At 49.6% G+C, this 27,284-nt stretch overlaps 1 protein-coding gene across 2 annotated transcripts; it reads left to right on the top strand.

Annotated features, from left to right (window-relative positions):
• Rbpms2 (RNA binding protein, mRNA processing factor 2) lies at positions 1-24,619 on the top strand. Of its 2 annotated transcripts, XM_026384836.2 has the most exons (8): positions 1-344; positions 15,514-15,591; positions 16,171-16,209; positions 17,038-17,100; positions 17,418-17,568; positions 18,068-18,219; positions 23,217-23,286; positions 23,548-24,619. In XM_026384836.2, exons 1-7 carry the CDS (start codon positions 270-272, stop codon positions 23,277-23,279), a joined length of 621 nt encoding a protein of 206 aa, XP_026240621.2. In that variant the 5' UTR covers positions 1-269; the 3' UTR covers positions 23,280-23,286; positions 23,548-24,619. The 2 variants fall into 2 exon arrangements, with proteins under 2 accessions (XP_026240621.2, XP_077655918.1); XM_077799792.1 differs by lacking the exon at positions 15,514-15,591.
• Positions 24,620-27,284: the final 2,665 nt, after the last annotated feature.

Genomic DNA, 27,284 nt, shown 5'->3' with positions numbered 1-27,284 from the left:
GCGGAGGCGGCGGCCGCTCGGGCTCGGCTCTGGTTCCCAGTGCCTCCCCCGCCGCACCCTCTCCCCACCTCCCGCACCCGCCAAACTTGATGTGACCCCGGCCTGACGCGGCGGCTGCCCCTCTCACGGCCCCGCGGGCCCCCACCGCCACCCCGCCCCGCACCCCCGGAGCGCACCGCTCACCGCGCCCCTTCCCACCTCCCGGCCGGGGCCGGGCGCCGCGCTCGCCCTCCGCGTTCCCTTCCCTCGCCACCCCTTCCCCCTTCACCATGAGCAACCTGAAGCCGGACGGCGAGCACAGCACCGGCACCGGCACGGGCTCCGGCACCACCCTGGAGGAGGAGGTGGGTCTGTGGCCCCGGGACTTGGGTGAAGTGCACGCGGAGGTGGGCGCGGGAGAGGACGTGCGGGGCCTTCTGCGCCGCTCGGGGTCGGTCGGGCCATCGCTCCTGGCGCCTTCCCGCTGCTGCCCTTCGCCCGGGGAGGAGCAGCCCGTGTCCTGCGGGCGGGGGCGTGCGGCCTGGACTGCCTCGCGGGGCAGGCATTGTCTCCCCGCCCTCCCGGGCTCGAGGAGGGCCGCGCGTCGTCCGTGCGTCTAGCGGTGGGTTGGCTGCACCGCGTCGGTCCCACGCCTGCTGCCCGCACGTCCCTCGCACCCCACCCCCAGCCCGACTTGCTGCCGTAGTCTGGGGAGCACCTTCCAGGTGGCCGGGACCCTCGTCTCAACTACAAGCGGAGCGGCGGGCGGGCGGCACCCTCACTTTCCTACCCTTTCCACCCTGATCCCTTCCCATGACCTTGGAGGCCTGCGCCGGTCGCCCCCACCTGGGTTCACTAGAGTTGTAGTCATGGGACCGGGCAGGCTTTCTTCACAACCCCTGAACCTGGGTTTTGGCATAGGTGAGCCGGCAATTAACTGGAGTTGGGAAAGAGATGACTAAATACATTCAGTTCCCGGTTTTCCGATTTTGCACTGGTAGCCAAGTCAGGACCCCAAAGCTGGCCTGGGTGGGATCCTACGAGAAGCGATGACATCATCTTGTCCACTGGCCATGTGCTAATAGGGAGTATGAGATGGCTTCATGGAATCCCCAGCAGCTTGATGGGATGGTGAAGTGGATGTGTGGGGGTGAGGCGGTGGATAAAAATCTTAAAGCTTTCAGTAAATGTGAGGGTGGCCAGCAGAGAGGAGAACTGGTGTGGAAAGGGGACAGCCTTCTTAGCTCCTACGAAGGGCCTCTGCTGTGTCACCCAGGGCTGAAAGACCCTTCCTGCCTGGTCCTGGAATGTTCTTGCCCAGGAAACCAGGGGCCAGTTATCCATCTTGAGCGCTCTTCCTTTTGGTATGGGGGAGAAACCGCAGAGTGTGGGGCGGGGTGGCTCAGGGTTGCTTTCACCTCCCATTGGACTATGGGGTTGGTTCAGAATAGCTCTGAGATGCACTGCTGGGCCAAACTCCCGCACTGCCAGCTCCTTGTCTTAGCAATTCAGAGGCCTCCTGACAGCCTCAGTCCACCAATGGCGTGACATCTTGAGAATGTCTGTCTGGATTCCACCTTTTGCTGGGAGGAGCAAGGGAAGAATATACAACTCTTTATTAAGAATGTGAAGAGGGAAGGCCTGATGGCTGTTCAGTAATGGCTCTTGGATGGTGGGTTGTTTTGACTCCATTGGACTTTGTCATCCTTTGACCTTGATGCCCACAGACCCTTCACTTTGGGCACCATCATGGTATGTGGTTGTTCAGAACCTTCCCTGAGATTAGGGGAAGAGTGACAGGGTTGCTGGTGTGTTTGCTTGCCTTCATACCCTTGCAGGCTAGAATTGGGAGGGCAGTATCTACTGTGAAGCTGAGCAGGAACCCTGAACCCCATTACTGCTCTAAAGTGTTGACTTCAGCAGGGATTTCACAGTGCTTGAAAGTTGGGCTAGGCTAACCCAATCCTCAGACCCACTGCTCTGGGTGGGAAGAATAAACAGTGTAAATCTTGAAAAAAGCATTTGAGATTTCACTTTTTTTTTTCTCCTAATTGCCTTTCTGGGAGAGAGGGCAGGCTCCTTAAAAAGTGGGGTCCCTACATTCCTCTTTGGGGGCTAAGGGTAGATTCAGTAAGAGGGTACTTGCTAAGGAACATGGACTTGTATTTAGCTGAGGTCTAAATCTAAGGGCCTCCATTAGCTCTCCTGGAAACCACCTCCTCCTCTGTTAGCCTTCCTCTTGGAAGCCCAGTGTGTATTCTGGTCTGGTAAGAGCAAGAGTCAGTCTGCTCCACTCATCAGCTTCTGAACAGTGGGCCAAGAGCTTTGCTTGGGGCTCCATCTTTTTTGTGCGCTTGGAACTGATCTCTTTCCTTTAGCTTAGACGCTGCCTAGCAGTCAGTTCTGCAATCCCTAAGATCCATCATCCAGAAGATGTTGTTAGCAATGATGGTAACTGCTATAGCTGACCTAAGCTGGCTCTTTCCAGTCAACTATTAGAGATTAGCTAGAGCAAGCATAGAAAACCAAAGAATCCTAATACTGTCCACCATAAGACTTTAATTCCTAAAGGTGCTGGGTCACTGGAGAAGGGGTCTGTTTCCATGGTTCTGAGGCTGCTTGTCTTAAAGTGCTTTTTATGGCTTTGGCTTTTCCTCCTTGCCCATCTTACCTGTAGTCTTCATCTGTATCACATGCATTAGGTTCTTTTTCTGGACTGTGGGTTAGGAATATAGGTGAAAGGTTGCAGGCTAGGAGGTGAGGAGGACCTGCCAGGAGGAAATGATGGTATGTTAGAATAAAGGAATGTCAGCACATGGTAACATGGTACCACTGAGAGGTTAGAGATCAGCCCTCTCTGAGTTAGGGGTGAGTAGATTGTTTCTGCCATAGTGGGGTGGAAAGGGCATTCTAAGAGGAGGGCCTGGCATGTATAAAGGTAGGGTAAGTGCATGGTAGAACCTCATGACTTTTTTAGGTAACTACCAGGAATTTGCGGTGTTGCAGCAATAATGTGGTCCATATTATGAAGAGCCTGATACCATGTGGGGTTAGGAAGAAAAGCATTTTCTTTACACTTGGGAAGGAGATGTGTTATGTGTTAAAAGCTTTGATACCCTTTGAAAGCTAAAGAGGACAACAGGGAACTAAAGAGAGGAGATGAATTTCCTTTTCTTTTTTCTTTTTAAATATATTTTTATTTGTATGTGGACTTTTACTTTATATATTTATGTGTGGTGCTGAGGATAGAACCCAGGACCTCACACATGCTAGATAAGCACTCCACCACTGAGCCACAACCCCAGCCCCATGAGTTTCCTTTTCAATCTGAGCCTATACCATCCCTCAGGTGGGTCTTGCTGGACACAGAACCTGAATCCTGCTTGAGGCAGGCTTTATGTCCCTGCTGCTGAATCCCATATCCAAGCCTGTCCTGTCCCAAGTGATTTTTCCATGGATAGCTAGGTAGTTACTGTGTCTCTGGAGAGGAGTAAATGGAGATCTTTTATAATACAAAGTAATAAGTTATAATAATTTTTAAAAACAATGTTATTGAGGGCTGGGGGTGTAGCTCAGTGGCTGAGTGTGTGCCTAGCATGTGCAAGCACCAGGTTCATACCCAGCACCACAATACAAAAAAACTACCAGGACTGGGGATGTAGATAAGTGGTAAAGTACTTGGCATGTGAGGGCTTGGGTTCTATACCCAGTGCCATGAAAAACAAGCCTTTATTGAGGTATGATTGATACACCAAAAAAGCTATAATATATATTTATTATATTTATTGCATTTAACTTGGTGAGTTTGGATTGGTTACTTCCCCCGCCACCTTTTTTTGGTGCTGGGGATTCAACTCAGCATTACAAAGGTGCTCTACCACTGAGCTATATCCCTAGCCCCTATGGCAATTTTTAGTTGGGGTGGGGCATCCCTGGGTAGTGGGTATTTGGATTCTTAGGTTGAGGGGAAATAAGTTTCTAAGAGGTGAATTAAAAAGTTGGGGGCTGGGTCGTAGCTCAGTGGCAGAAGGCTTGCCTAGCATGAGTGAGGCACTGGGTTCGATCCTCAGCACCACATAAAAATAAAAAGTAAAATAAAGGCATTCTGTCCATCTACAACTACAAAAAAAAAAAAAATAGCAGCCTAATGGTAAGCTATATATAGAAAGGCAGGGGTTAATGGCAGCCAAAGGGTGTATAATTTGACTTAAGTTTGCTACCTTCTTACCCTAGTGTAACTGGATCAAGACTGTTCCTTCTGTAACTGTTACCTAGGGTTCATCATATGTCCTCAGAGGGATGTCAGGAGACAGCCAGATTCCTGGCAGTGCTGAGAGGTTAGAAGTCAGTGAGGTATGGGTGAGTAGGAGGTTGTTAGACCTGTGGGGGTGGAAAAGGTCAGAGTTTGTCTAGAGGAGTGTGAAGGAAGTCCAGGGTCCAGTGTGTGTGACTTGGGTACCTTTTCTTTTCTGACATTGAAAGCATTTGAAGGAACCTGGAACATCTTTGTGCTTTGTCTGCAGTCTTTTTTGAGTATGAAGAAAGGGAGACTTCTATGATTACCTGAGCACTTACCCTAACTAGAAACAGGACTCAGGCAGGTGGATCCAGGAGGATTCTGGTAGGAAGGCAAGTTCCCTTCCTCTCTGGAGGGTGTTGTAGGTGCCTCCCCTCTGCTCAAATAACCTAATGGAGAGGATGTACTAATAATAGTAAGCCTGTATGTAGTGTTTGCTGCAGACATGGTGCTAAACTCTTTATTATTTTATCTTATTGAACCTTCACAACAGCACTGTGAAGTACTAACGTGTGTGGTACTGGAGATTGAACCCAGGGGTACTCTACCACTGAGCTATATATCACCATCCCATTTTATTTTAAATTTTAAGACCTGTCTCACTAAGTTGCAGAGCCTGGACTCAAACTTGTAACCCCCCTGCCTTAGCCTCCTGAGTAGCTAGGATTGAAAAGTGTGCCACTGTGCCTGGCTGAGTGCTTACATTACTATCATCTCATATTAACGTGTCAAGAGAGGTTAAAACTTTCATGGAGCTATGAAGTGGGGAGGTTGGGATTTGAGTTCAAAATTACCTCTTAACCACATACTAGATTTTCCTGAGATTTAGGTGGCAGAGAGGTGTCTGCAACCCAAATTTTTAAGGGCTGACCTCTGGGTACTTCTTGAGTCCCAAGTAGAAGACCAGAAACTGATTTTAGGCTTTTTCCTTTGGGCTGTGGTGTTCCTAGGACTGGGTGATGAGAACTGTTCACCCCTGCCAGGAGGAGCATTCTATCACAGATATTCTTTAGAACCACCATCCCATAGGATAATAAAAACAGATCAAGTCAATTTTATTTTAAATTCTCTACAGATGGCCTACCCCTCCTTCTCTGTACCTGAGACTGACTGCTTTCACACCTCACTGCCACAGGCTGCTTTAGGCTTCTAAAGAAATGTTACTCACTTTCAAGTGATTGTTATTCTGGAGGCCATACTGTTGGATCATTGTCTCCTCCTTTCCCATATGTGGGCAGCCTGGCTAGTTTCTTTTTTCTTTTTCTTTTTTTTTTTTTTTTTGTCCTGGGGATTGAACGCAGGGGTGCCTTACCACTGAGCTACATCCCCAGCTCATTTTATGTTTTATTTTGAGACAGGGTCTCATTAGGTCGTTGAGGCTGGTCTTGAACTTGCAATCCTCCTGCCTCAGCCTCCTGAGTTGCTGGGATTACACACGTGCACTACCTTACCCAGCAAGAGAACCAGCTTCTAACTCCCATTTCAACTTTTGGACATGGTGGCTTTCTTTGCCTCCCTCTCGAGGGTGGTGCTGGTGAAACCCACAAGCAGGGGCAGAACATGGACTGAGATGCTGAATCTTCCCTTTGCTCTCATGCTCTCAAACCATTTATCCAATTGGGCCTTAGACAGTCCTGAGAGGTAGATAAGTTCCTCCTGCCTGCCCTGAGGGCTGAGCTGCTGGTCCAAGGCTACCCACCTCTGGTCACTCAGTTCAGAGTCCTGGGACTGGCACTGCTTGGTTGCTACTTGCCTCTACTCTGCCATTGGTTATGGGCAGCAGCCACTTGACTGTCTCTTAACCATGGCAAAGCTATGAGACAAACAGTGGGGCAAAGCCTGTCACTTACACTTCAGAAACCATGCTGCCATAAGGTGGGTGGGACCTGGACAGCCCTTCAGGCTTTGTATGCCAGAACCCTTTCCACTGCCTTCCAGGGATCTGCACAGCCTCCTTGTTTTCTGCTTCTTCCTTGGTTGGAAGAAATGTCACCTCTGAGATGTGTCGAGACTCAGCCTTTTCTGAGGCAGAAGAATCCACTTGTGGGTCCATTGGTGCCAGAGTCCTGGACTGCAGCAGGGCCTGGGGGATGGGAATGTTTGCCTAGGCCCACCTGCCAGGGCTAGCCACTCACGGTCAGCTGCGTAGAGGCACTTGACTGTTGCAAGCTGTCGAGGCTGCCTTAGTCCCCCAGGGAGAAGGAGCAGGGCTTGACCTGGACCAGGCCATGGTAGCAGTATCTGGAGCATTTAACCCTTCTTTGTGGTTGGCTAACCTTCCCCCATATGGACCTTGCTTTAATTTGGGAGTCGGGGGAGAAGAGGAGTCAGGAGAGGATACTGGAAAGACCCCGAGACTGTGAGTATATATGTATTTGGTTCTGGAGATAACCCAGGGGCATGCTACCACTGAGCTTTATCTCCAGACCTTTTTGTTCTTTGTTTTGAGTCAGTTGCCCAGGCTGGCCATGAACCTGACATCCTTCTGCCTTGGTCTCCCATCCCACCCAGCAACCTGAGACTATTTTTGAAAACTTTTATTGCTATGAAGATTCTATGTACCCTCCACCTTCTGCCCAGATTGTTCTGGTTTAGATGTGTAGTTGTGGCACAGCTTAGAATGGAGGGATCTCTGATGTGTTTGCTAGGGGACCTTCTGATCAGAAAGGTCCAGAAGCAACTTTGGTCCCTGAGCAGAAGCCTTCTCAACAGGAGCACCATGTTGGGGATCATCACTCTTGTCAGATTTAGTCAAGTGATGGGGCACAGGTGGTGGTGCCGGTGCTGGTGCTCACGCTGGTGTGGCATCTTATGGTTTAAGAGCTGGTGGTATTAATTTTGGACCACAGTAAGCCTGTATGTAGTCCCTTCTGTGCAGTGGTGTGTGGCAGTGGTGGCAAGTATGACTCTCACCAGGCACTCAGGCAGGTGATAATAGATCTGTGTTGGCAGACCTCACTGCCCAGAGGGATGGGGAGGTGAATGGATCTGGGAGGTCTCCCTGCTGGGGGTCCAGCAAGTCTTGCTTCTAAGTCCTGGCCTCCTGCTCTGACTGGAGATACACTTAAAGCAGGCCTAGTACCACCTCTGAGCAGCTTCTTGTGGTACCAAATCTGCACAGCTTAGTTCTTGCTGTGTCTTTGCTGTAGATCTCTAAATGAGGTGTAGGTCAGTGCACCTGGTGGGCTTTGACCTAGTGTGTTTCTACTATGAAGCCTATTGTTTCTGGGGCAAGGAGCAGCTTAGATACTGAGGTCTGAGGCTCCCTTACTTAGTATTAGTTGGTTGGTTGGTTGATTTGCAGGACTGAATCTAGGGGCACTTTACCACTGAGCCCTTTTTATTTTTGAGACAAGTTCTTGCTAAGTTGCTGATACTGGACTCAAAGTTGGATCCTCCTGACTCAGCTTTCTGAGTCACTGGGAATATAGGAGTGTGCTACTGCTCATGGTTTACTTAGTACTTTATATGTGACCAGTCTGTCCCTCCTCTTAGAGAATTCATCACCCCAGTTTGGTTACCCCAATCTCTGCTCCCTTCAACCCTACACATCCTGTAGGAACTCTAGGATATGTTGTAGGCTATAAGCAAAGAGCCTTAAACTTTCCAAGCAAACTGGACTTGACCTCTAGCTCTGTCACCAACTGGTCAGGCATTTAATCCCTGAGCTGTTTTTTCTGCCTGTAAAATGGGCCACATACCTGTTTTACCTGTTACATCAAAGAGACCATCATGCTTACATGCCTATGATTCAGGTGAAAGAATGAAACTATAAAGTGTGGCCCAGATTGGCCTTGAAGCCAAGCTCTGGTGGCATGTGCTCTGGGGCTGGAATCAGTAGAGCAGGCAGAACACTAGAACTGACCATGAGCCTGGGAATTTCACACCAGATTGGGTTGTGATGCTGATGGTAAGCTCTGGGGCAAGGTGTCATCCAGGTGGAGGCTGCCTGGAAAAGATCTGGAAGCAAGGGTGCATATGAACCTAGACACACGGGCATTGGGGGAGTGTGTGTCTAGGTTCATATGCACCTTCTGGCTGTATGCTGCTTGCCGTCTTTCCCTGTGCCCTTGTTCAGCACCTTATAAGTCCTGGGTCTGCTGGCCATGTCGCCACATTCCATCCACCTCGCGTCAAGTGGCCCCACTCAGAGGGCTGGCTTTCCCCCTGGGAGAGAGCAACCTGCTATGCCAGGCCTAAGCTTGGGACCCAGGCACACACCCCCACCCCCCAAAACAAAAACAAACCCCCCCCCCTGGCTACCAAGGTCACACCCAGTATGTGATTACCCTGAGATTTCTGCCTGGCAACCTTGGCATTGGGCCAGCAGTGACCCACATACATACTTCAGGCCCAAGCTGGCGTAGGGGTCCAGGCCCTGGCTTCTGTCTTCTTATTCCCTCCCAGTTTTGTTCTCTTTCCCCTTCTTCACCATATCCTTTGCCCTCTTGTGGGCAGAAGAAAGCACTGGGGCTCTAAGCAGATGAGGACACTGTCCGAGTCTTGTCCTAAGACCTCATCACTTTCTCCTTTTTCCCTTAAAATTCTGATATCTTAGCACATCAGTGGATCTCTCTTCCCTGGAGGAGCCAGATCAGATCTGGGCATGAGGATGATTGCTACCCATCTTAAAAGGATGTCTGGGCTGGGGCTAGGGGTGTATAGCTCAGTAGTAGAGCCCTGGGTTTGATTCCCAGCACTACAGAAGAACAGAAATTAACTAATTAAAAAGAACATTCAGTATCTTTATATCAGGAAAACCATAAGCTTCCTATATAACGTAGGCTGCAGCTCATAAATACCTGTGGTCTAGGCTGGTGGAGTGTCTGTCTCCCTCCCCCCAGTGGGGCGCGAGGCTGCTCACACTCAGCATTGGAGTTGGCAGTCTTGAGTCTTTCCTTTGACCTTTTTATAACTGAATCAGCTTTGTTTAGGACTAACCACAGCATCATCACCCCTGCCACCCCATCTTTTTGCAATTTGCTATGAAGATACCTGTTCCTGGGTGCCTCAGAGTTATTCCGCTGGGGTCTATGCTGCTGGCAAGCAATCAAGGCTTACAAAAGAGCACTGACTCAGTAGCCAGGCACTTGAGGACCCTGGGGCTGCTTCTGGTAAGCACAGTGACCATGAACAGCTCACTGGACCTCTGGGCCCTGGTTTCCATCTAAAAATAAGGTTTCTTCAGCTCAAATATTCTGTATTTGGGTTGCTGCTAAGGACTGGGAGCAGGGGAAGGATGTGGGAAGGGCTTATAAGAGGCTTGTTTTTCCCTGTTTGGATTTCCCTCCTCTCCCCACCCTCTTCTCTTAAGTAGTGTTTTCCATCCAGCTGACACTAGGAAAGCTCACTCCCAGCATCGAGGAGGAGGGGCCTGGAGCAAGCCTGCTACTCTAACCGTTGATGAAGTGGACTGTGGAGGCAGTTTTTCTTTTCCAAATAAAATTCTAACTTTCAGATATCCTAAAGGATCAGTACCAGAAATCAGTATTCAGAAATCATTTTTATCTCCTTTGTATGATGATTTTTTGGGGGACAGGGGTACTGGGGATTGAACTCAGGCACTTGACCACTGAGCCACATTCCCAGCCCTATTTTGTATTTTATTTAGAGACAGGGTCTCACTGAGTTGCTTAGCACCTCGCTTTTTTTTTTTTTAAGTATTTATTTTTTAGTTGTAGTTGGACATAATACCTTTATTTTATTTATTTATTTTTATGTGGTACTGAGGATGGAACCCAGGGCCTCACACATGCAAGGTGAGGGCTCTGCTGCTGAGCCACAACCCCAGCTCTAGCGCCTTGGTTTTGCTGAGACTGGCTTTGAACTCATCCTCCTGCCTCAGCCTTATGAGCCCTGGGATTACAGAAGTGTGCGCTACTGCACACCGCTGTATGATGTTTTAATTGCCCAGAAACAATTTTTCTGGTAGGGTTCTCTCCCCAAGTTCAGCTCTCATGGGGTAGGGATTTATGAGAGGCTGGAGTTGGCCTTGAGGGGAGACTGTTCCCTGGGGGTTGATGGGATTTTTGTGAGTGGGGATTGGCCTCGATGTTCTCCTGCTTCAGGATCCTTGTTGGAGAAAGGACTGTCTTCTGCATGATGGTCCCTTGAGTCCAGAGTCCAGTCTTGGTGATTCTAAGATGGGGATTTGAAGAAGACTGTAGTTGTCCTTCACAGTTAAATGGTAAGAGGACTTAATGACTCTGGGTGTCTTTGAAAGCAGTGTTTACCCTTTCCATCACTAATAAAAACTGGCATTTATGGAGCCCATCCTCTTAGCCACAGTAACTGAGAAGCTGAGTGTTTAATGCTCAGTATGAAGGATGTCTTTTGGCGTGAAAGGTTGGGGAAAGTTGGTGCCTTCTGCATTTGGTCTGTTCCTCCCTTGCAGAAGAGGACACAGGTCTTGTGAGCAGAGGGGCCTCTGCCACATCTCTGACCAAGTGTGTGTCCTTTTCACTGGGCCTAGTGGCCTGCAGCTAACCCTGCATCCTGGTCCTTCCTCTTGGGCTTTGCTTAGCTGCTTTCGTCTAGGTATTTCATCCACCACTCCAACTCCCTGCCAGCCCTTTCTCTATTCCTACTGGGCTCTGGGTGCCCCTGTGAGGAGGGAGACTTGAACAGCTACTCCTCAGGCGGGCAGAATGAAAGTTCTACCCTAGGGGTATCCAGGGCCTAGAGAGGTTTCTGCCTGGAAGCCTGTTCCACATAAACCTGGATTTGTGCATTGGGCTGGTTCCTTGGGGATCACTAGCACTTTGTTCCTGAAAGCTTGTTTTAATTTAATCTTTTCTGAAGGTCTTTAAACAAGTGTCAGTTTTTCTGAAGGAAGACCTTCACTGGCACATGGATGGGTTGTCTGAGCCCCTTTCTTCCTACCACTTTTCTCTCTAGAAAGTCATCCCTTGCCTCCAGGCTGCAGAGGCTATGGAGGAAGAAGGGAAACCCGGATGGTGGCCTGCAACCAACACCTCCCTGAAGGAAAAGGCTGGGTAGCTTGTAAGGCTGTAATGGAATTAGACAGTGTGGTGAAGAAGCTCCTTTTAAGCCTGTTTTTTGGGCTGGGTATGAAGCAAGCATGCATGAGTCCCTGGGTTCAATCCCCAGCATCAAAATATTAGTAAGTAAACAGGCTTATTCTTACTGAGAGGGGTTCAAGAACAGAGTTGAAGATCGGGAGCTGATACTACCTATGCCACTCAGGTGCTGCCCTTCTTTGCTCCTGGAGACCCTAGCACTGGGAATGAGATTGAGGTGCCTCCCAGAGGAGGTGAGAAGAGGTCAGGGGGTTGTTGGTCCAGCACTAGCTGGGGGAAAGTAGCCCTTAGACCTTTTACTCTGAGGGACAGGAAAGACCTGGATGACTGTAGGAAGTCTGCTAACAAGTGGTAGCCAGTGGTGTAGACTTAACAGGCAGGTGCTGGACATCTCCCCCCACCTGACTCCCAAGCACTTTAGAGGAAAGACAGGCAACAGGGCTTGAGTGAGAGGAGAGAAGCCTTGGGAACCCCATGGCCTGGGAGCAGGGACATAGTTGTGACAAAAGCTGGTCTTTTCTACTCAACAGGCCAGGAACTGGCTGGGACCTGCAGCAAGGCTGGTCTGTTCCCAGTTGTCATGGGGGGTACACAGCTATCTATGTCTGTGATGTCCTGTATGGGGTACAACCCTAGTAAGTTTCCCTGTTCATGTTAAAGTTTGGTGCTTCCAGTAGGTTCTACCAGAAGTGTTCTTCCTCAGCATGTATCATCTTTTAGTGAGTTCTCAAGATTCTGTATCTACTTCCCAGTATCCACTCCACTGACTATACACTTCCCTTCACCTCTGATAAAGGACAGGATTGTGGGCCTAGCAAGCACGGTCTACTCTTTCTTGCTCTGAAGGTGACCATTCTTTTTTTTTTTTTTTTTTTTTGGTACTAGGGATTGATCCCAGTGATGCTTAATCACTGAGCCCCAGTTCCAGCTCTTTTTTATATTTTTTATTTTGAGACAGAGTCTCACTAAGTTGTGAAACTGGCTTTGAACTTGCCATTTTCCTACCTCAGCCTACCGAGCTGCTGGGATTATAGGCATGTGCCACCTAAAGGTGTCTATTCTTAGGGGACCATTCTTAAAGGTCCGTGGTTGCTCTTCACCTTTTAGAATGTGAAGGAGACAATCCCTTGGATTGTGTGGAGGCTTCTGCAGAAGGGGCTAGTCTGGGGCTGGGGATGTGGCTCAAGCAGTAGCGCGCTCACCTGCCATGCGTGCGGCCCGGGTTCGATCCTCAGCACCACATACAAAGATGTTGTGTCCGCCAAAACCTAAAAATAAATATTAAAAAAATTCTCTCTCTCTCAAAAAAAAAAAAAAAAAAAGAAGAAGAAGGGGCTAGTCTATGTAAGGAGAAGGGCCCAAGAAACAAGTTTGTTTGTTTGTTTGTTTGTTTTGGTGACAATGAGGATCTAAACCAGGGCCTCATGCGTGGTAGGCCAGTGCTCTACCACTGACTTAACCCCCAGCCGTGTGTTGAATTATTGTCGTCATCCTGTGGAATCAGCAGGACACCTGAGTTCTTTGGGTTTGTTGGTTGATCTTTCCATCATGGCATCAGTAGCTATAGAGGTCTGATTCCAGCCTGCATGCAGCTTCCCTCCTGAATCCAGGTCCTGAGGCTGGCACCAGAAAGTGCCATGGGAGGAGTGGGCTCCGGTAGTGACTTGAGACATGAAGACTACTTGGTCAGGCCTTGAAGACGTGACTGCATGTCTCAAAGGATCCTGACTGTGCCATCATTTATGCTGTCACTGTCCCTAGCCTCAGTTTCCCCTCATTTGTAAAATGATGGGGTTAAACTGAATACTCTCTATGATACCTTTGACCTCAAACATTGCTCCCCACCCCGCAGGGAAGAGGAAAAATAAGAATCCAGCGACCACCTAAGGTTGTCGTACCCACATTCCCAACTATAGACTGACCTGGGCCTGATCCAGCCTTACAAGACAACCATGGAAAAAAATGGTACCCGATAGGTGAGGGCCTATAGGGCAGTGATGACAGGAGCCCTAAGTGAAACAGCATTTGGTTGATCCCTGCATGTGTGCCAGGCATGGAGTAAGGTGAGCTTTCTCTTGGAGATGGATGGTGGTGGTGGTGACAGATAAAGAATATATTCAGAAAGATAAGAAACTTCTCCAGACCAAGCATAAAGCTGGGATGCAGACTCTGGTCTAAGGAAAGCCTGTTCTTTCTCATTTACAGTGCCATTCTGTAGTCCTCAGCCACATCTGGTCTCTGGCCATTTTTTCTTTGGAAGGACTTAGTGTGTAGAGATGGGGAGGGAGATCTCAAACGTCAAGGCCTGACTCGAGGCACTTTGGAAGATTGAAAAGTCTTGTGTCTTACTTAGCTCCTGTCTCTCAGACTTGATGCAATCAGGATGAGAGGGTCCGCTTAGGCTGGGGATAACATAAGGCAAGGGTGCCAAGGACCGCTGCAGGACTCGGGATGGAAAGGGGAGCCGGGAAATCAGGACCTGAAGCATTAGTGCTCTTTAGCTACAGAAAGGGTGGGCCAGAGGACAACAGCACAAGCAACTGCTATGAGATGGGACACTGCAGGTGTTTGTCAGGGTCCTTGGGAAGGGTTTGGGGTCAGATGGGGTCGGAAGCAGGAAGGTGGGTGTGCAGTAGAGACTTGTCCTGTCCACGTGTGGCTGAGATTGTTGAGCTCATGCTTACCCCATCGCTGGTTTGCCAGTTTCTGACTTTTTCTACCTTCATCACTCTAGCCTTACAGTCATCTGAAACAAGTGCCAGGAGAAGGGACTGGCTACCGAATACATGTGTGACAATTCTTTATTCAGCTGTGGGGCTGAATTAGGTTGCCCAGGTGGATGGTGTCAGACAGCAGTCAGGGTCTTTTACAACCTGGGTCTCACCTACCTCTGCTCCTTGGTGAACTAAGCCGCATGCCCTGGACAAGTTACTGAGCTTTGCTGGGCCCTGTTTCACTGTCTGGACAAGGGAGATAGGAGGGCAGTGTCATTGGCTGGGATTGCTAGAATTAGAAAGAACCAAGGAGTATATTCAAGTCAGATTGCAAAGGGTCTGTGACCTGGCAAATAGGGACACATCATCTAATCCATAGGTGCCTCTTTTCCTGAGAGATGACAAGGACAGATTGGGGGCTAGAGTGTAGCCTTTGGGAGTATTTTACAACCTAAAAGATGGAAACCAGTGGGAAAGGGCCTGGTGACCCGGAGGGAAGACTAGAAACAAGACTCTGAGCTGGAAATAAGGAAAAGAGTCCCTGTTACACACCCGCTCCCTGACCCTAAGCAGGAAACTTTGTGCTGAGAACTTGCTATTTAAGGGGTCTCTGGGGAGGTCTGGCCAGAAAGGAACCATTTGAGGGAGGGTTTAAAATTAGTCTGAGCAAAATAGGTGGCCTCTGGGGAGAACTGAGGCAGAGGTTTCTGTGGGGCTCCTCTGGCTCTGGGTCCTTTTTTTGTTTTTGTTTTTTAAGAGAGAGTGAGAGAGAGAATTTTTTAATATTTATTTTTTAGTTCTCGGCGGACACAACATCTTTATTTTATGTGGTGCTGAGGATCGAACCCAGGCGAGCGTGATACCGCTTGAGCCACATCCCCAGCCCTGGCTCTGGGTCCTTGACCCACCCTAATGCATCCTCCTGGTGAGGACAGGAAGGAGGAGAGGACTGATTAGGTCCACTCTGCACAGCAGCTCCAGGGCATAGTGTGGCATAGGACTTAGTTCCATGTACCTCTTTGCCTCTCCTCAGACCAAACAGAATCTCTCAACCACAGTATCTTTAGGAAAAATATATACGTATTTTTTTCTGTGTGCTTTTTTGGGGGATGAGGCAATAATAGCTTTCTACAGATTCTTAGAGGAGTGGGACCTTTATCTGCAAAGAGCGTGTACACTTTGTCAACAGAGCATGTTCTCCTTGCCTCTTTTGGCCACAGTCTGTGCGCAGAGGTGTTCATCAAGTGCTTGCTGAATACACCTACAGGATAAATCTAAAGAAGAAAGGTGCATAGAAAGGGCTTTGAAAAATTTAAAGCTGTGAGACTAAATGTAAATATGCCTCTGTGTCCAAAAGAGGCCCAGGAAATACTGAATTCCTCCTTAAGCTCTAGAAGGACTCTAGTTTCCTGCCTGAAGGAACAGACCCATTCCTGTCCTTCCTGTCCAATCTGGCCCTGACCACTGTGGTCTCTGTCCTTAGGTTCGGACATTGTTTGTCAGTGGCCTCCCCGTGGACATTAAACCCAGAGAACTCTACCTGCTCTTCCGGCCGTTCAAGGTGAGTCAGGACCCAGCCACCCCCAAGATAGAGCCCTGGACCAGGGAGAAGTAACAGGAATGAATCTCTAAATTAGAGTTGTGTGCGGGCAGTTGGATCAGCAGCTGTGGTCACAGACCTGGTTCTGTCTGGTTCTGCTAGTGTACTTCTTTCACTTGGTTAGCTCTTTGGAGCCTCTGTTTCCTCATCTGTAAAATGGAGACATAAAGGATCTTAGTAGTTTTGCTATATAAGGAATCTTAAGATTTGGTGTAGGCTTTTCCATTTGCAGATGAGAGAGCTTAAAAGGTAAGATCTGTGCTTTCGAATTACAAGTTAGTGGAGCGCACAACAGTTTACGCATGAAGTGATGAATGCCACCGCATGATGCCACCCCATGTGCTAGACCATGTGATTCAGAACACAAGGGCGGTTGGAACTCCACAGTGGTGGGGGTTAGAGTGGGTTGGCTTTGTTGGGGGAGAAGGGTGTGAGAATGATTCAGGGGTCACTGGGGAAAGGTGGGGCTGAGGGGGCAGTGCTGGGTTAGCATAATAGAGGCTTCTTACCTTCCCCAGTAATGGCCACCTCTCTCTACAGGGATATGAAGGGTCCCTGATCAAGCTCACCTCGAGACAGGTAATTTCCCCCACCCGCAGGTTTTTCTTCCTCCCAGCCCATACTGACTGCTGAGTTTATAACTGAGGTCTGGTTCCTTTCCCCTAACATGACAGTGAAACGCACTCTGCCATCCATATCTGTCTTCAGCTGACAAAAGGATGGCCTCCACAGGTCCCTCCCCACTTCACCAGCTGTTGGGGTCCAGTAAGCTCCTGGCCTTCTGTGATTGACTCTGGGGATTTGGGAACCACTGTCTGGGCCCATGGCTGAGGATAGTAGAGAAGGTAGCTGAGCTCTGACCTACTATCTTTATGCATTTAAACAGGCTTTTACAAAAGAGTGATTTTTTAAAAAAATATTTTTTTAGTTGTTGATGGACTTTATTATAATCTTTATTTTTATGTGGTGCTGAAGATCAAACCCAGTGCCTCATGCATACTAGGCGAGCACGCTACCACGGAGCCAAAACCCCAGCCCCCCAAAGGGTGATTTTTTTAATGCAGTGAAATAAAGCTTGGTTGGCATTATTTCCCATGGTGTGGTACAATGGAGGGAGACTTCACTTTGGGTGCATGTGGATCTTCCAGCTGTACCTTAGGGGAGGTGTGGGCAAGGAGTTTTTTTCTTCTCTGTTCTCTTATCAGCAGAACAAATACTGTTTCTAGTTCGGTGATGATCCTTTTTTAGTTTGTGGTGCTGAGGATTGAACCCAAGGTCCTAGTATATACTATAGAGCTCTACTACTGAGTTCCACCCCCAGCCCAGTAATCTTTGTTTGGTTGTTTTAGATGGGGCAAATGGCATACTGGGAGAGATGTGAGGATGTTTTCTCTTTTTTCCTACTAGCCTGTTGGTTTTGTCATCTTTGACAGCCGGGCAGGAGCAGAAGCCGCCAAGAATGCATTGAACGTGAGTAGGTGGAAAGTAGGCCTTCTCTGGTAGGCAGTGAGTGCCCCTGTTCTGTCTTTTGCAAACCTTCCCCTATTTCACGCCCAAGAAAAAAGTCCATAGGTGAACTTCATTTCCCACTCATCTCAGGGCAGAGTCCTTGGTTCCCTGTTTATGATAAATATCATTACTCACAGGTCTAAGCCACATTCTTCTACCATGGCCCCATGTGCATGAGTCTTGTAGGCGAGCTTGGTTCCGGGGCCCTCTATATCCACTGCAGTTGACAGTGTGGATCCTACAGAGTAAGTCTTTCTCTTCCTTTCCTTCCTGTGTAGGGTATTCGCTTTGATCCTGAGAACCCGCAAACCCTGAGGCTAGAGTTTGCCAAAGCCAACACCAAGATGGCCAAGAGCAAGTTAATGGCAACACCAAATCCCACCAGTGTTCACCCTGCCCTAGGAGCACATTTCATCGCCCGGGATCCCTGTGAGTGGTACTCTGAGCTGCCTTCTTTTGCCCCTTTGCCTGGTCAGAGCTGGCAGGCTCTACTGGAGTTGCATGCAGAGCAGACGCTCAGATTCTTGTTGAGGGAATCAGTCCTGTCTGTCTTCCCCTCTTCAGGGGGCTTCTTGCATCCAGAGCTACCTTTGAGACTTCCTTCCCTGTGGCCTCGGTTGACTCTCAGAGGGACTGTGCCTGAGCTATTGGGATTTTCAGCTTCTTGAAGCTAGTTCTTGAAGCCACCTCTGATTTTTCTTATTTTAGATGGATTGAGGCCTGTTTGAGAACTTATTGCTGCAATCAGGGTGCCCATCATGCCAGGCCAAATTCATGTGGCTTCTTTGCCTGGTCTTGGTCTTCAGTAGAGGCTGGGGGTGGGGGTTATGGCTCAATCGTAGTGCTGGGTCCCCTTCTCTGTTTGGAAGGGGGTGGTAGGAAGAAAGACCAGTGTTCTGACGATGGAGGCTGTTGTCTCCTGTTATAGATGACCTGATGGGGGCTGCTCTGATCCCTGCGTCCCCAGAGGCCTGGGCCCCTTATCCTCTGTACACCACAGAGCTGACCCCAGCCATCTCACATGCTGCGTTCACCTACCCAGCTGCCACTGCTGCTGCTGCTGCTGCCCTCCATGCTCAGGTAAGCCCCTCTGGGTGGAAGTGTAGAAGGGCTCTGAGTTGGCTCTTCCAACTTAGACTTTGTACCTTCCTGGCCATGGGGCCACTCCTATCCCTAGAGCTCCAGTGGAACTGTTGTCCGTCAGGATGATCTGAAAGGCTAGGCTTCAGGGATCTATAAGGATTGGGATCTGACTGAGGGGAGGGAGACTGTGAGTGGTGAGCTCCTGTAGAGGCCGTAAGGCAGAGTGCCAGGAATGCTGAGAAGACTGGCCGTGGCATTGCCTCCCGGAGCCCACCGTGCTCTGCCCTGCTCCCCTGTGGTGACAGGATCACAATTCCATTCCCAGTCCAAGCATGATCTCAGGAACCAGACGTGCCTCTGCCTGTCTTTATGAACTTCATCAAGCTTTTAAAGATTTCTCTGCCTCAATTTTTAGTCACCTGGAAAATGAGAATAATAGACTTTGCCTTGGTTGTTGTGACAGGTTGATGTTAACCAAAGAAGTTCTAGAACTGCGCCTGGTTGTCCTAAGAGGTCTTGAGTGTTTGCTCCTGTTTTTATGGAACCTGGCTATTTCCGGTCTTAGGGCAGGAAAGTGGGAGCAGACATGTCTTGGGGGGAGTTGGAGAGGGTGAGGACTGGGCCCAGGGGGCTCTGTGTCAAATGCTATGTCAGATCCCAGCCTCTGGCCACCCAGGTTTACTCTGGTCTGACTTTTTTTTTTTTTTTTAATTGCTTTTATTTTTTAAATACATGACAGCAGAATGTATCACAATTCTTATTACATATTTAGAACATAATTTTTCATATCTCTTGTACTCTGGTCTGACTTTGCCATAAGTATAGGCCTTGGGATATACTACCAGTGATGTCTCACCATACTGTGTGTGTGTATGGAGAGTGGTCTGCACAGTGGCAATGACAGGAAGCTACCAGGTGTGTGGACAGGATGCTGCCAGACAGTCACAGGAGGAAGGCCAAGGAGCAGTCTTGATCAGCCTCTGATCTTAGCCTCTGATCGGCCAGATGACCAACAGCTGAGCCTCAGAGGAGCAAGCTGGCCCCCAGCAGGGTGGCGGTGGGGTGTGCTGTGCTGTTGAGGGAGTATATAAAGGGAGGTGGCTTGGACCTGGGAAGTAGGGAAGGGGACAAGGCGAAAGAACATGAGAAGCCAGAAAGGGAGAGTTCACTGGAAGCAGAAGATGCTGGTGGGGGGAGCTAGGTGCTTTGCTAAAAGCTGAATGCATATCCTTCTTTGGGCCCTTTGAGGGGCTTAATGACATTGAGGTTCACCAGTTCCAAGGTAGAAAGTTCAGATTCATGGACCACTACCTGAGCCAACTTTACCCTGGCAGGGAATTCCTTGGCTACAGCATCTTTTGATTGTACCAAGGGCAGAAGAATTGTGGTTATAGACTCGCCACTGTTCCCAGCTGATTACCAGAGACAGCGCTAAAAAATTGATTAAAGCCTAGAAAGAGGGCAAAGGTCTTTCCCTGGAGGAAGACCTTTGAAGGTTTGAGTGTGTGCCACAAACTAGTTTCTGTGGCAGGGATAGAGTGGGGAGCAAGAAAGCCCATCCTGTGTGTCTGCCCAGGGCAGACTTGTAGTGCTCCAGCGAGCTGAGCTGTTTTAACTGTAGGGGCCCCAGGAGGCACTGATGGGACACAGAACTGGCCTTGCTGGGCTCCTCACCTCTGGTCCTGTGTCTTCATCTGTAAAATGAGACGGTTGGACTGGATCAGGTGGAGAGGTTCTGCTCTGTCCTGAGATGCTAGGCCATGACAGACAGGGAGGCAGGAAGGGGGTTCAAATGAATCAGGGGAGGCTTGGAGTGCCCAACTGGCTCGGAGTGGCATGGTGCTACCTGTCACTGAGCTCCATGCCACAGGGTTTCGTGCCTGCCATTTTTCTTTTTTCCGGTTTCCTCCCATAATCTGCCATATCTAAGGATAGTGGCAGTTTTCGGGAAGAAGACGACTCATGTCCAGAGGTTAACCAGGTGGTCATTAGCCAGCCATTCATTCCTCAGCAGTAAAAGAGTCTGTTAGGACCAAACGTGTTAGTCCTTAGATTTGGGAATAGGTGTGTAGGTAAATTCACAGATGTGGATCTTTTATGAAAATTACAATACATAGTTAATCTTTTCTGAGTTTGAATCTTAAGACAGTTTTCCTAGTGAGTAAGTATAGACTTGCATTTCGGATGCCTAGCTGGCATGGCGGTGTGGAAATGGACCTGGTGCCTGGTGGACAGTAAGTTAGTTGTTTGCATACTTGTTTTCTATTGTAGTGCCCTTGCTTTGCTCACATGTCTAGGCACCTGTCACAGACCTATTGCAGGGTCCAAGTGTAGGCTGTCACCTGGGTCAAGAATTGTTTAATTGACCTTCAGATGAGAGAGGTTCCCATTTTTCTTGACTACTCATATTTCTAATTCCTTTACCCTCTTCTTGGTGTCATCTTCTCCATTAGTCAGTCCTAAGATCTGAGAGCGAGCTGAGGCCATGTCCTTCCCTCCTTGTTGGAAGCAGCCCCCCATAGGCTCATCCATAGCCTCATCATTGTGCCCTGTGGGATGGTCTCTCAGGAGCACATTGGGATAGCTAGAGGCCTCGACTTTAGTTGGGTCCCTAACATTGGTCCTGCCCCCAGGCCTGAGGGTCTCAGGCAGAAGGAAGAAATCTAGGAAGGGTCGTGCTGCTTCTGGAGAGCCACTGACCTAAACCAGGCCCCCAAGGGAAGCAGCCCCTCTAAGTGCATTCCATCCACTTCAGTGACACGTCTGTCCTGAGCCCACAATGGGAGCTTTCTTCTTTTCCCCCAATTAGTCACCTGACTCACCCAAGTTGGAGGGAAAGTTGCTGCTTGAGATGCAGGGGTCACAGTACCTTGTGGAGGAAGTATAAGACAGGATCTAGCAGCTGCTCAGATTCTCCAATGTAAAAAAAGGTAAGCTAGAGGCTTCCTAGTCCCTTCTAGTCTCATCCCGCACTCTCCCCTCATTTGGCCCTGTAGGGCACCCAGATGGGTAAGGGATCTGGGCAGGGCCCACTGATGGGTTCCCTGAGCTGGACTGAGCCAAGGCTTCTCTGGTGGCACCACTGCCAGTTTCTCATGTGTCACTCTTATGTGGAATGATTTGTAGTGTCCAGCCACATGGCCAGCTGAGAGAGCATCCCCTGGGCCACATCTAGGAAGGGACATGCTGTTGGGGGCAAGAGAAGCTTTCCACACAGCTGTCAGCCTAGAAGGGAAGGATCTGCTTCCCGACACTTAGGAGGTAGGATAGGAAATACCATGGCTTCTGAGGTGGGACAGGCAGCTCCAAGGCAAGGAGTGGCATGTGTGCAGCCCTGGTTCAATCCTCAGCACCACATACAAACAAAGATGTTGTGTCCGCCGAAAACTAAAAAAAAAAAAAAAAAAAATTCTCTCTCTTTAAAAAAAAAAAAAAGAATTTGCACAGAGCAAATTCTTAGGAAACCTCCCCTCCGCCCCCAGAGGGCCTGGCATCCTTGGACATCCTCTGTCTACCCAAGAGGCAGGAATTGTGGCTGCTAAGTGGGTAACTGGTACCACCTGCTCTGGGTGTCTGACTATGTACTTGGCTTCAATCTCATTCTCTATAGTCCCCCACTTTCGTGTGTCATTCCTTCCTTTTTTAAGGGGACCCTGGGCTCTCCTTCTGAGTTCTCATCCCTATACCACATTCGAGTGGTGCCCCTTCCATCTCCCAGACAGCCATGGCAGGCTAGGGCAGACATGCTCTGCCATGTGTAACAGGCAGGTGCCTTCCTTGCAGCCTTGGCCTCGCAGCCAGTGTAGCCCTCCTTCCAGATGACTGCCCCTTGGGGACAGGGTTCTCTCTCTCTCTCTCAGTGGTGCTAGAGATTGAACACACTCAACAAGGCAAGTGCCTAGCCTTGCATGTCATTTTCTTGATCAGACTCTGGGAATCCAGCTTTGGAACCATTGCTCTGTGGGGCCTTCTGGCAAGTGCTAGAGTTTAGGTGGCTGCTGGGCACTGGTAGGATACTTTGAGGCTGCCATCCCTGTAGATGCTTTGAAGAATTGTATAAGGACAGGAGTTTTATCTCTTAGATGACCCTGTTTTGTTTGTCTTGTTTTGTTTTGAATACTAGAGATTGAACTCAGAGGGGCTTTCCCACTGAGCTTCATCCCCAGACCTTTTTATTTTTTATTTTTAGTCAGGGTCTTACTGAGTTGCTGATGCTAGCCTTGACCCGAACTTGTGATCCTTCTGCCTCAGCCTCACCAGTCTCTGGGATTGCAGGAGTGCACCACTCCTGGTATGACCCTGTTTTTTTCGGGGGTGGGTGGGTACTAGGGAGTGAACTCAGGGGCACTCGACCATTGAGCCACATCCCCAGCCCTGTTTTGTATTTTATTTAGAGGTAAAGTCTCACTGAGTTGCTTAGCGTCTCGCTGTTGCTGAGGCTGGCTTGGAACTCACGATCCTCCTGCCTCAGCCTCCCGAGCCTCTGGGATTACAGGCCACCGCACCTGGACTGATCCTGGTTTTATAATGTACCTTATGTCCTGTCTTACCTGATTGTCATATCCATCTCTGTTCTATGACTGGATGAGGATACTGAGACCCAAAGAAACACAACAGAAATTTACTAGGTTTGTTTTTCTACTAATGTTAGGAATGTCTTGCTCTCCTAGTAAGCAGGGGGGGCAGATTGCTGACTGCCGAGATGTCCCTCTGGCAGGCCTAACCTGGCACATGGCTCAGGCTTAGTGAAGTCTAAAGGCATCTGCATGATCTGCTCTCACGGAGCCTCAATCCTGCAAAGGAGGTGGGGCAGGCAGTCTTCCCGTTTCTGGATGAAGAAACTCATATTTAAGGTGAGTAACTGGCCCAGCCTTTGCCAGCCAGTCAGTGGCACAACTAGGACTGCAGCAGGGACACCGAAGGCTGAGCTCATCAAGTTCCCTGCTGAGGGAAAGGACTGCACGATGGGCTCCTGATGGTGGGTTCTCTTGCAGGTGCGCTGGTATCCCTCCTCTGACGGCACCCAGCAAGGATGGAAGTATCGCCAGTTCTGTTGATTCTTCAGTAAGTGTTGGCCCCAGAAGCCTGGGACAGAAAATGTTCTAGACTCTGGCTTCCTGCAGGGCTGTGGTCCTCTCTCTGCCCAAGTCTCCAGAGCTTGCTACTGCGAGGTGGTACCTGGAGCCTGGTCACTGGGGCATGTGGCTGGTTTTCCCTTCTCCCACCCCCATGAGCCTGCCATCTCCGTGTGCAGCCTCCGCAAAGGGAGGCCTGGGCCAGCTCTACTCCCTTACCTCTGCTTATGGCCACCCCTCTCCCCTCCAGGTCTGGTCGCCAGGAAGTTGGTTCTGGGACTATGTGGTGGGGCCAGAATAGGGCCCTGAGCTTCCACCGCCCCCTGCGTGCGGCCTGTGCAGAGCTGCTGCTTCTCCGGAGACTGTGAATCTTAAGCCTGACTCAGTGAACTGCTTCCTGTTCCTTTCCCTCTTCCTCAGGCTTGTTCTACCCCAAACCCTTCTCCAAGGCCTCCCTGGAGGATTTGAGGGCCCTCTTGCTGGGACACCCAGACCCAGCTAGGAGGCCTCACTGTGATCCAGCAAGACCTGACCTGACCTCCCACTCAAACATGCTTTTTAAGCTCCCCCTCAAGAAAATGAGGCATTTAATTTTGCATGTTTTCTGGCATGAATTAAGACACTTAAACTTGTGTATATGTGAGTGTACAGTTTGTTCTCACACTGTCTCCATAGCAACAGGTCCTAGCTTATGGTGCCTGGTCCCTCTCTCCACACCCCGCCCCTACACCCACTGTGCTTCAGAGAGGCCTGAGCCCTGTGGCCACTTCTCCCCCAAGGACCCGTGCACCACACACACTTCCAGGCTCAGAACCACCACACGACATTTGCCTTGTCATTTCGAATCAGTCCTCTGCTTCCTTCTCAGATGGGCCAATAATTATAAGAAAGCCCTCTCCTCTGCCCATCTTGCTGACCTCTCCACAGGGCGCCCTGCCCCCACCACTGCTCCTTGTTCTTTCCAAACCTTAAAGTCAACCAAAACGTGAAAAGTATTTTTGTACCCTGTGTAACAAAATATTTATGCATCATAAAGGATTTTCATGTGTGTACCATTAATTATTAAAGAGACCTTGTTCGCCTTGTCAGATAAGTTTAATGTTTAGTTTGAGGCACGAAGAAGAAACGGGGTTTCCATTCTTCAACAGCGAGCCTTTGTGTCAGGCGTTGGTTTAAGAAAAATAAAGAAAAAAATTGTGCAATTTTATTTTGTTTTGTGAGCATATCAATGCTTTACCTTTAGTCACAGCTGTGACTGTCTTGCCATTTCAGATGTGGGAGACTAGGTGGCTGTTGTAATTGTTGATCCTGTGAGAATGTGAAACTGGATAATATATGAAATGTAAAATAAAAAAATCCAAAGTGACTGCTCTCTGGCCTTTGCTTCCACCTTCCATGAGACACAGGGTGTCTGCAGGGTGAGGGTGTGACCAGAGAGGTGCTGAGTTAAGGGGAAGGAGCGGAGTGCGCCTGCCTGGAGCTCTGGCCTAGTGACTGTCGTGGTGGGAGGGCAGTGGAGCTTCTGTTGCCTTTCTCCCCCCCCCCCCCGCCCCCTTGGAGAACTCATGAAACAAAGTCCTGGAGGGGAAGCAGCTTGCCAGGGGCTGCACAGCTGGGAGCTGTGTCTGACAGCCCACCTTGTTTTTAATGAATTCAGCTCCTCATTCTTGGTTCTGAGGGTAGGGACGGGCTTCCCTGCACCCAGAATAGACACCCTGATATTTGGTCAGGATCTGAGAAGGGACCTTTGTTTTCTCAGCATCCCTGTGTCTGTTTGGCTTCACCCTTCATGGCTTGTGGTCTTTCAAGCCCTCCAGTAGAAAAGGACTGAGGTGTGGGCATCAGGCTGCCCCATGAGGTGTCCCACCTTTGTGTACATCTTGTGCTGTGCTGGAGGGAAGGAGAAGGCCCAGGAGCCTTGTCAGAAAAGGTTAAACTAAGCCACCGTGTAGGCTGTGGACTGCAATTCTGATTGCTAGGAGGGGAACAGATGGGTGTGAAGGTCCCCAGTGTTGTGCGGTGCTAAAGAGCCTCCTGGGTTGGCCTGGATCAGGGTCAGGATGCTGTAGCCACCCAGCCCTTCTGTGATTTGGGCTCTCGGTTTTCTCATCTGTGAATTGGTAGTTGGAAATACTTTCTAGCTACTACTAGAGGGATGACCCAGTATTTCTAACTGGCCAACTGGCGAAGCTGAGGCAGGAGGATCACAAGTTCCATCCACATCCACCCAGGAGAGCTACCCCTGCACCCTACCTTCACCCCATACCTGAATCTGTACCTAGAATTAGAGGGCAGGGTAGGCCACCAGAGCCTTCCTCCTCTGGGGTTCATTCCAGACTTCCTCTGAGCAAAAGCTAGAGGGGATGGTATGCTACCCTGGTCACTTCCTCTCCTGCACCTGGGGTGACCCTGGTGTCATTCCAGGTTCTGCACTAGGTGGCTTGAGTCTCCGGTGTTCCCTGTTGGTGCATGTGCCAGCTGTTAAAAACTCAGAGGTGACAGGTTCATTCAGGTGCTCTGAGGGAGGGGGAAGAGCCTGGGCAGGCACAGGCCCTGTGGGTTACTGGGTGGCAGGTGGATGGTTATCTGGATCCCAGAGGGAGGCTCTGGGAAGAGGGGCATTGGTGCCTTTCTTGCCTCAGACCCCTTACCTCACTTGTCAAGCAAACAAGGTCATTCCAGCCTGCAACCTGTCCCAGTGCTGGTGGGAGAGCTGCTGCTAGCCTTACAGGGCCCAGCCGGTGCCTGACCTACTTCAGCTATGTCAGGAACCACTGGGTCTTCCCAAGGTGGTGAATTATTTAGCTGGGGCGCCTGGGCCTTTCTGAGAGGGGCTAAGAAAGCTGCTCCATAATTTAAAAGGCCCCTGCGCCTGTGGCTTCCCTGGGGGGGCCTCCTTCATGCTTTACTGAGCAGGGGCTAGGCCTGGGTCTGAGAGGAGGAGCCAGGAAGGGGCAGGAAGTCCTGTAGCCATTCCAGAGGAGGCTCTCCAGCTGGACGAGGGCTTTTCTCAGGGCATCTGCAGAAGGCCTCAATGGACAGTCATGCTTGGCTTGAGCTTGAGTTGATGAGCCTCCCATAGTTTATTTATTTATTTATTTTTTAGAGAGAGAGGAGAGAGAATTTTAATATTTATTTTTCATTTTTTGGCGGACACAACATCGTTGTTTGTACGTGGTGCTGAGGATCGAACCCGGGCCGCACGCATGCCAGGAGAGCGCGCTACCGCTTGAGCCACATCCCCAGCCCCTCCCATAGTTTAATAAGGGCTTCCTGGCAAGGGTGTAGTAAGGCTGGGGTCAGAAACACTGGGTTCTGACTCTGTCCCATTCTCTTTCCAGAAGGTACTTACTCCTTTCTGAGGTGTATCATCCTGATCTCTGGTGGTAGGTGTAAAGCTTCTTTCCTTCCTGAAAGGGATCTGAGCATCTGGGAATACCAGGGTTCTTTGAATCAGGGTCTCTTCCCAGTAGCACTAAAGTCTCCCCTGAGGCAGAAGAGGCCATCTGTACTTGTCTCCTTCACACACTGATGAGGTCAGTGCTAAAGAGACGCTTGGGAGACTGTACAGCCCTGTAGCCCCTGTGCCCTGGCCAGAACCAGCTCTCCTAGCAACAGAGATGGTGCTCATGGCTCCAGCTGTACCTTTCTGGGGAGCTACTGCCTGGCCAGTAACTTTTAGGAGATACACCTTTTTTTTTTTTTTTTTTATGGGTAGGTTTTATCTCAGGACCTTACCTAGAGTAGGTTCCCAGGTTCCAGGCTATGAGGTCTGAATCATGCATCCTAGAAATCAGTGCAGGATAAAAGTTCAGGCTGCTTGAGGACCTAGAAGACTGGAGGGATCAGGACTCCTATCCCCTGTGTGTGCCTTGCAGAACTCCATTTCCTGAAGTTTTGAATAAAACCATTTTGATGTTGAGTTCTCTGTCGGAATGCAAATACCCTTCAGAAACAGGACTAGTTGGGCTTTATGGTGCACACCTG

The sequence above is a fragment of the Urocitellus parryii genome, chromosome 6, assembly GCF_045843805.1.
Source record: "Urocitellus parryii isolate mUroPar1 chromosome 6, mUroPar1.hap1, whole genome shotgun sequence".
Lineage (NCBI taxonomy): Eukaryota > Metazoa > Chordata > Mammalia > Rodentia > Sciuridae > Urocitellus > Urocitellus parryii.
This window is presented reverse-complemented; position numbering and strand designations above follow the sequence as displayed.

Bases quoted from the DNA above. Each gene is read 5' to 3' on its own strand.
- Rbpms2 (XM_026384836.2), top strand. From the start codon at position 270: ATGAGCAACCTGAAGCCGGACGGCGAGCACAGCACCGGCACCGGCACG. The intron at 345-15,513 runs GTGGGTCTGTGG...CTCTGTCCTTAG, and splicing joins GCACCACCCTGGAGGAGGAG to GTTCGGACATTGTTTGTCAG. The intron at 17,569-18,067 runs GTGAGTGGTACT...CTCCTGTTATAG, and splicing joins TTTCATCGCCCGGGATCCCT to ATGACCTGATGGGGGCTGCT.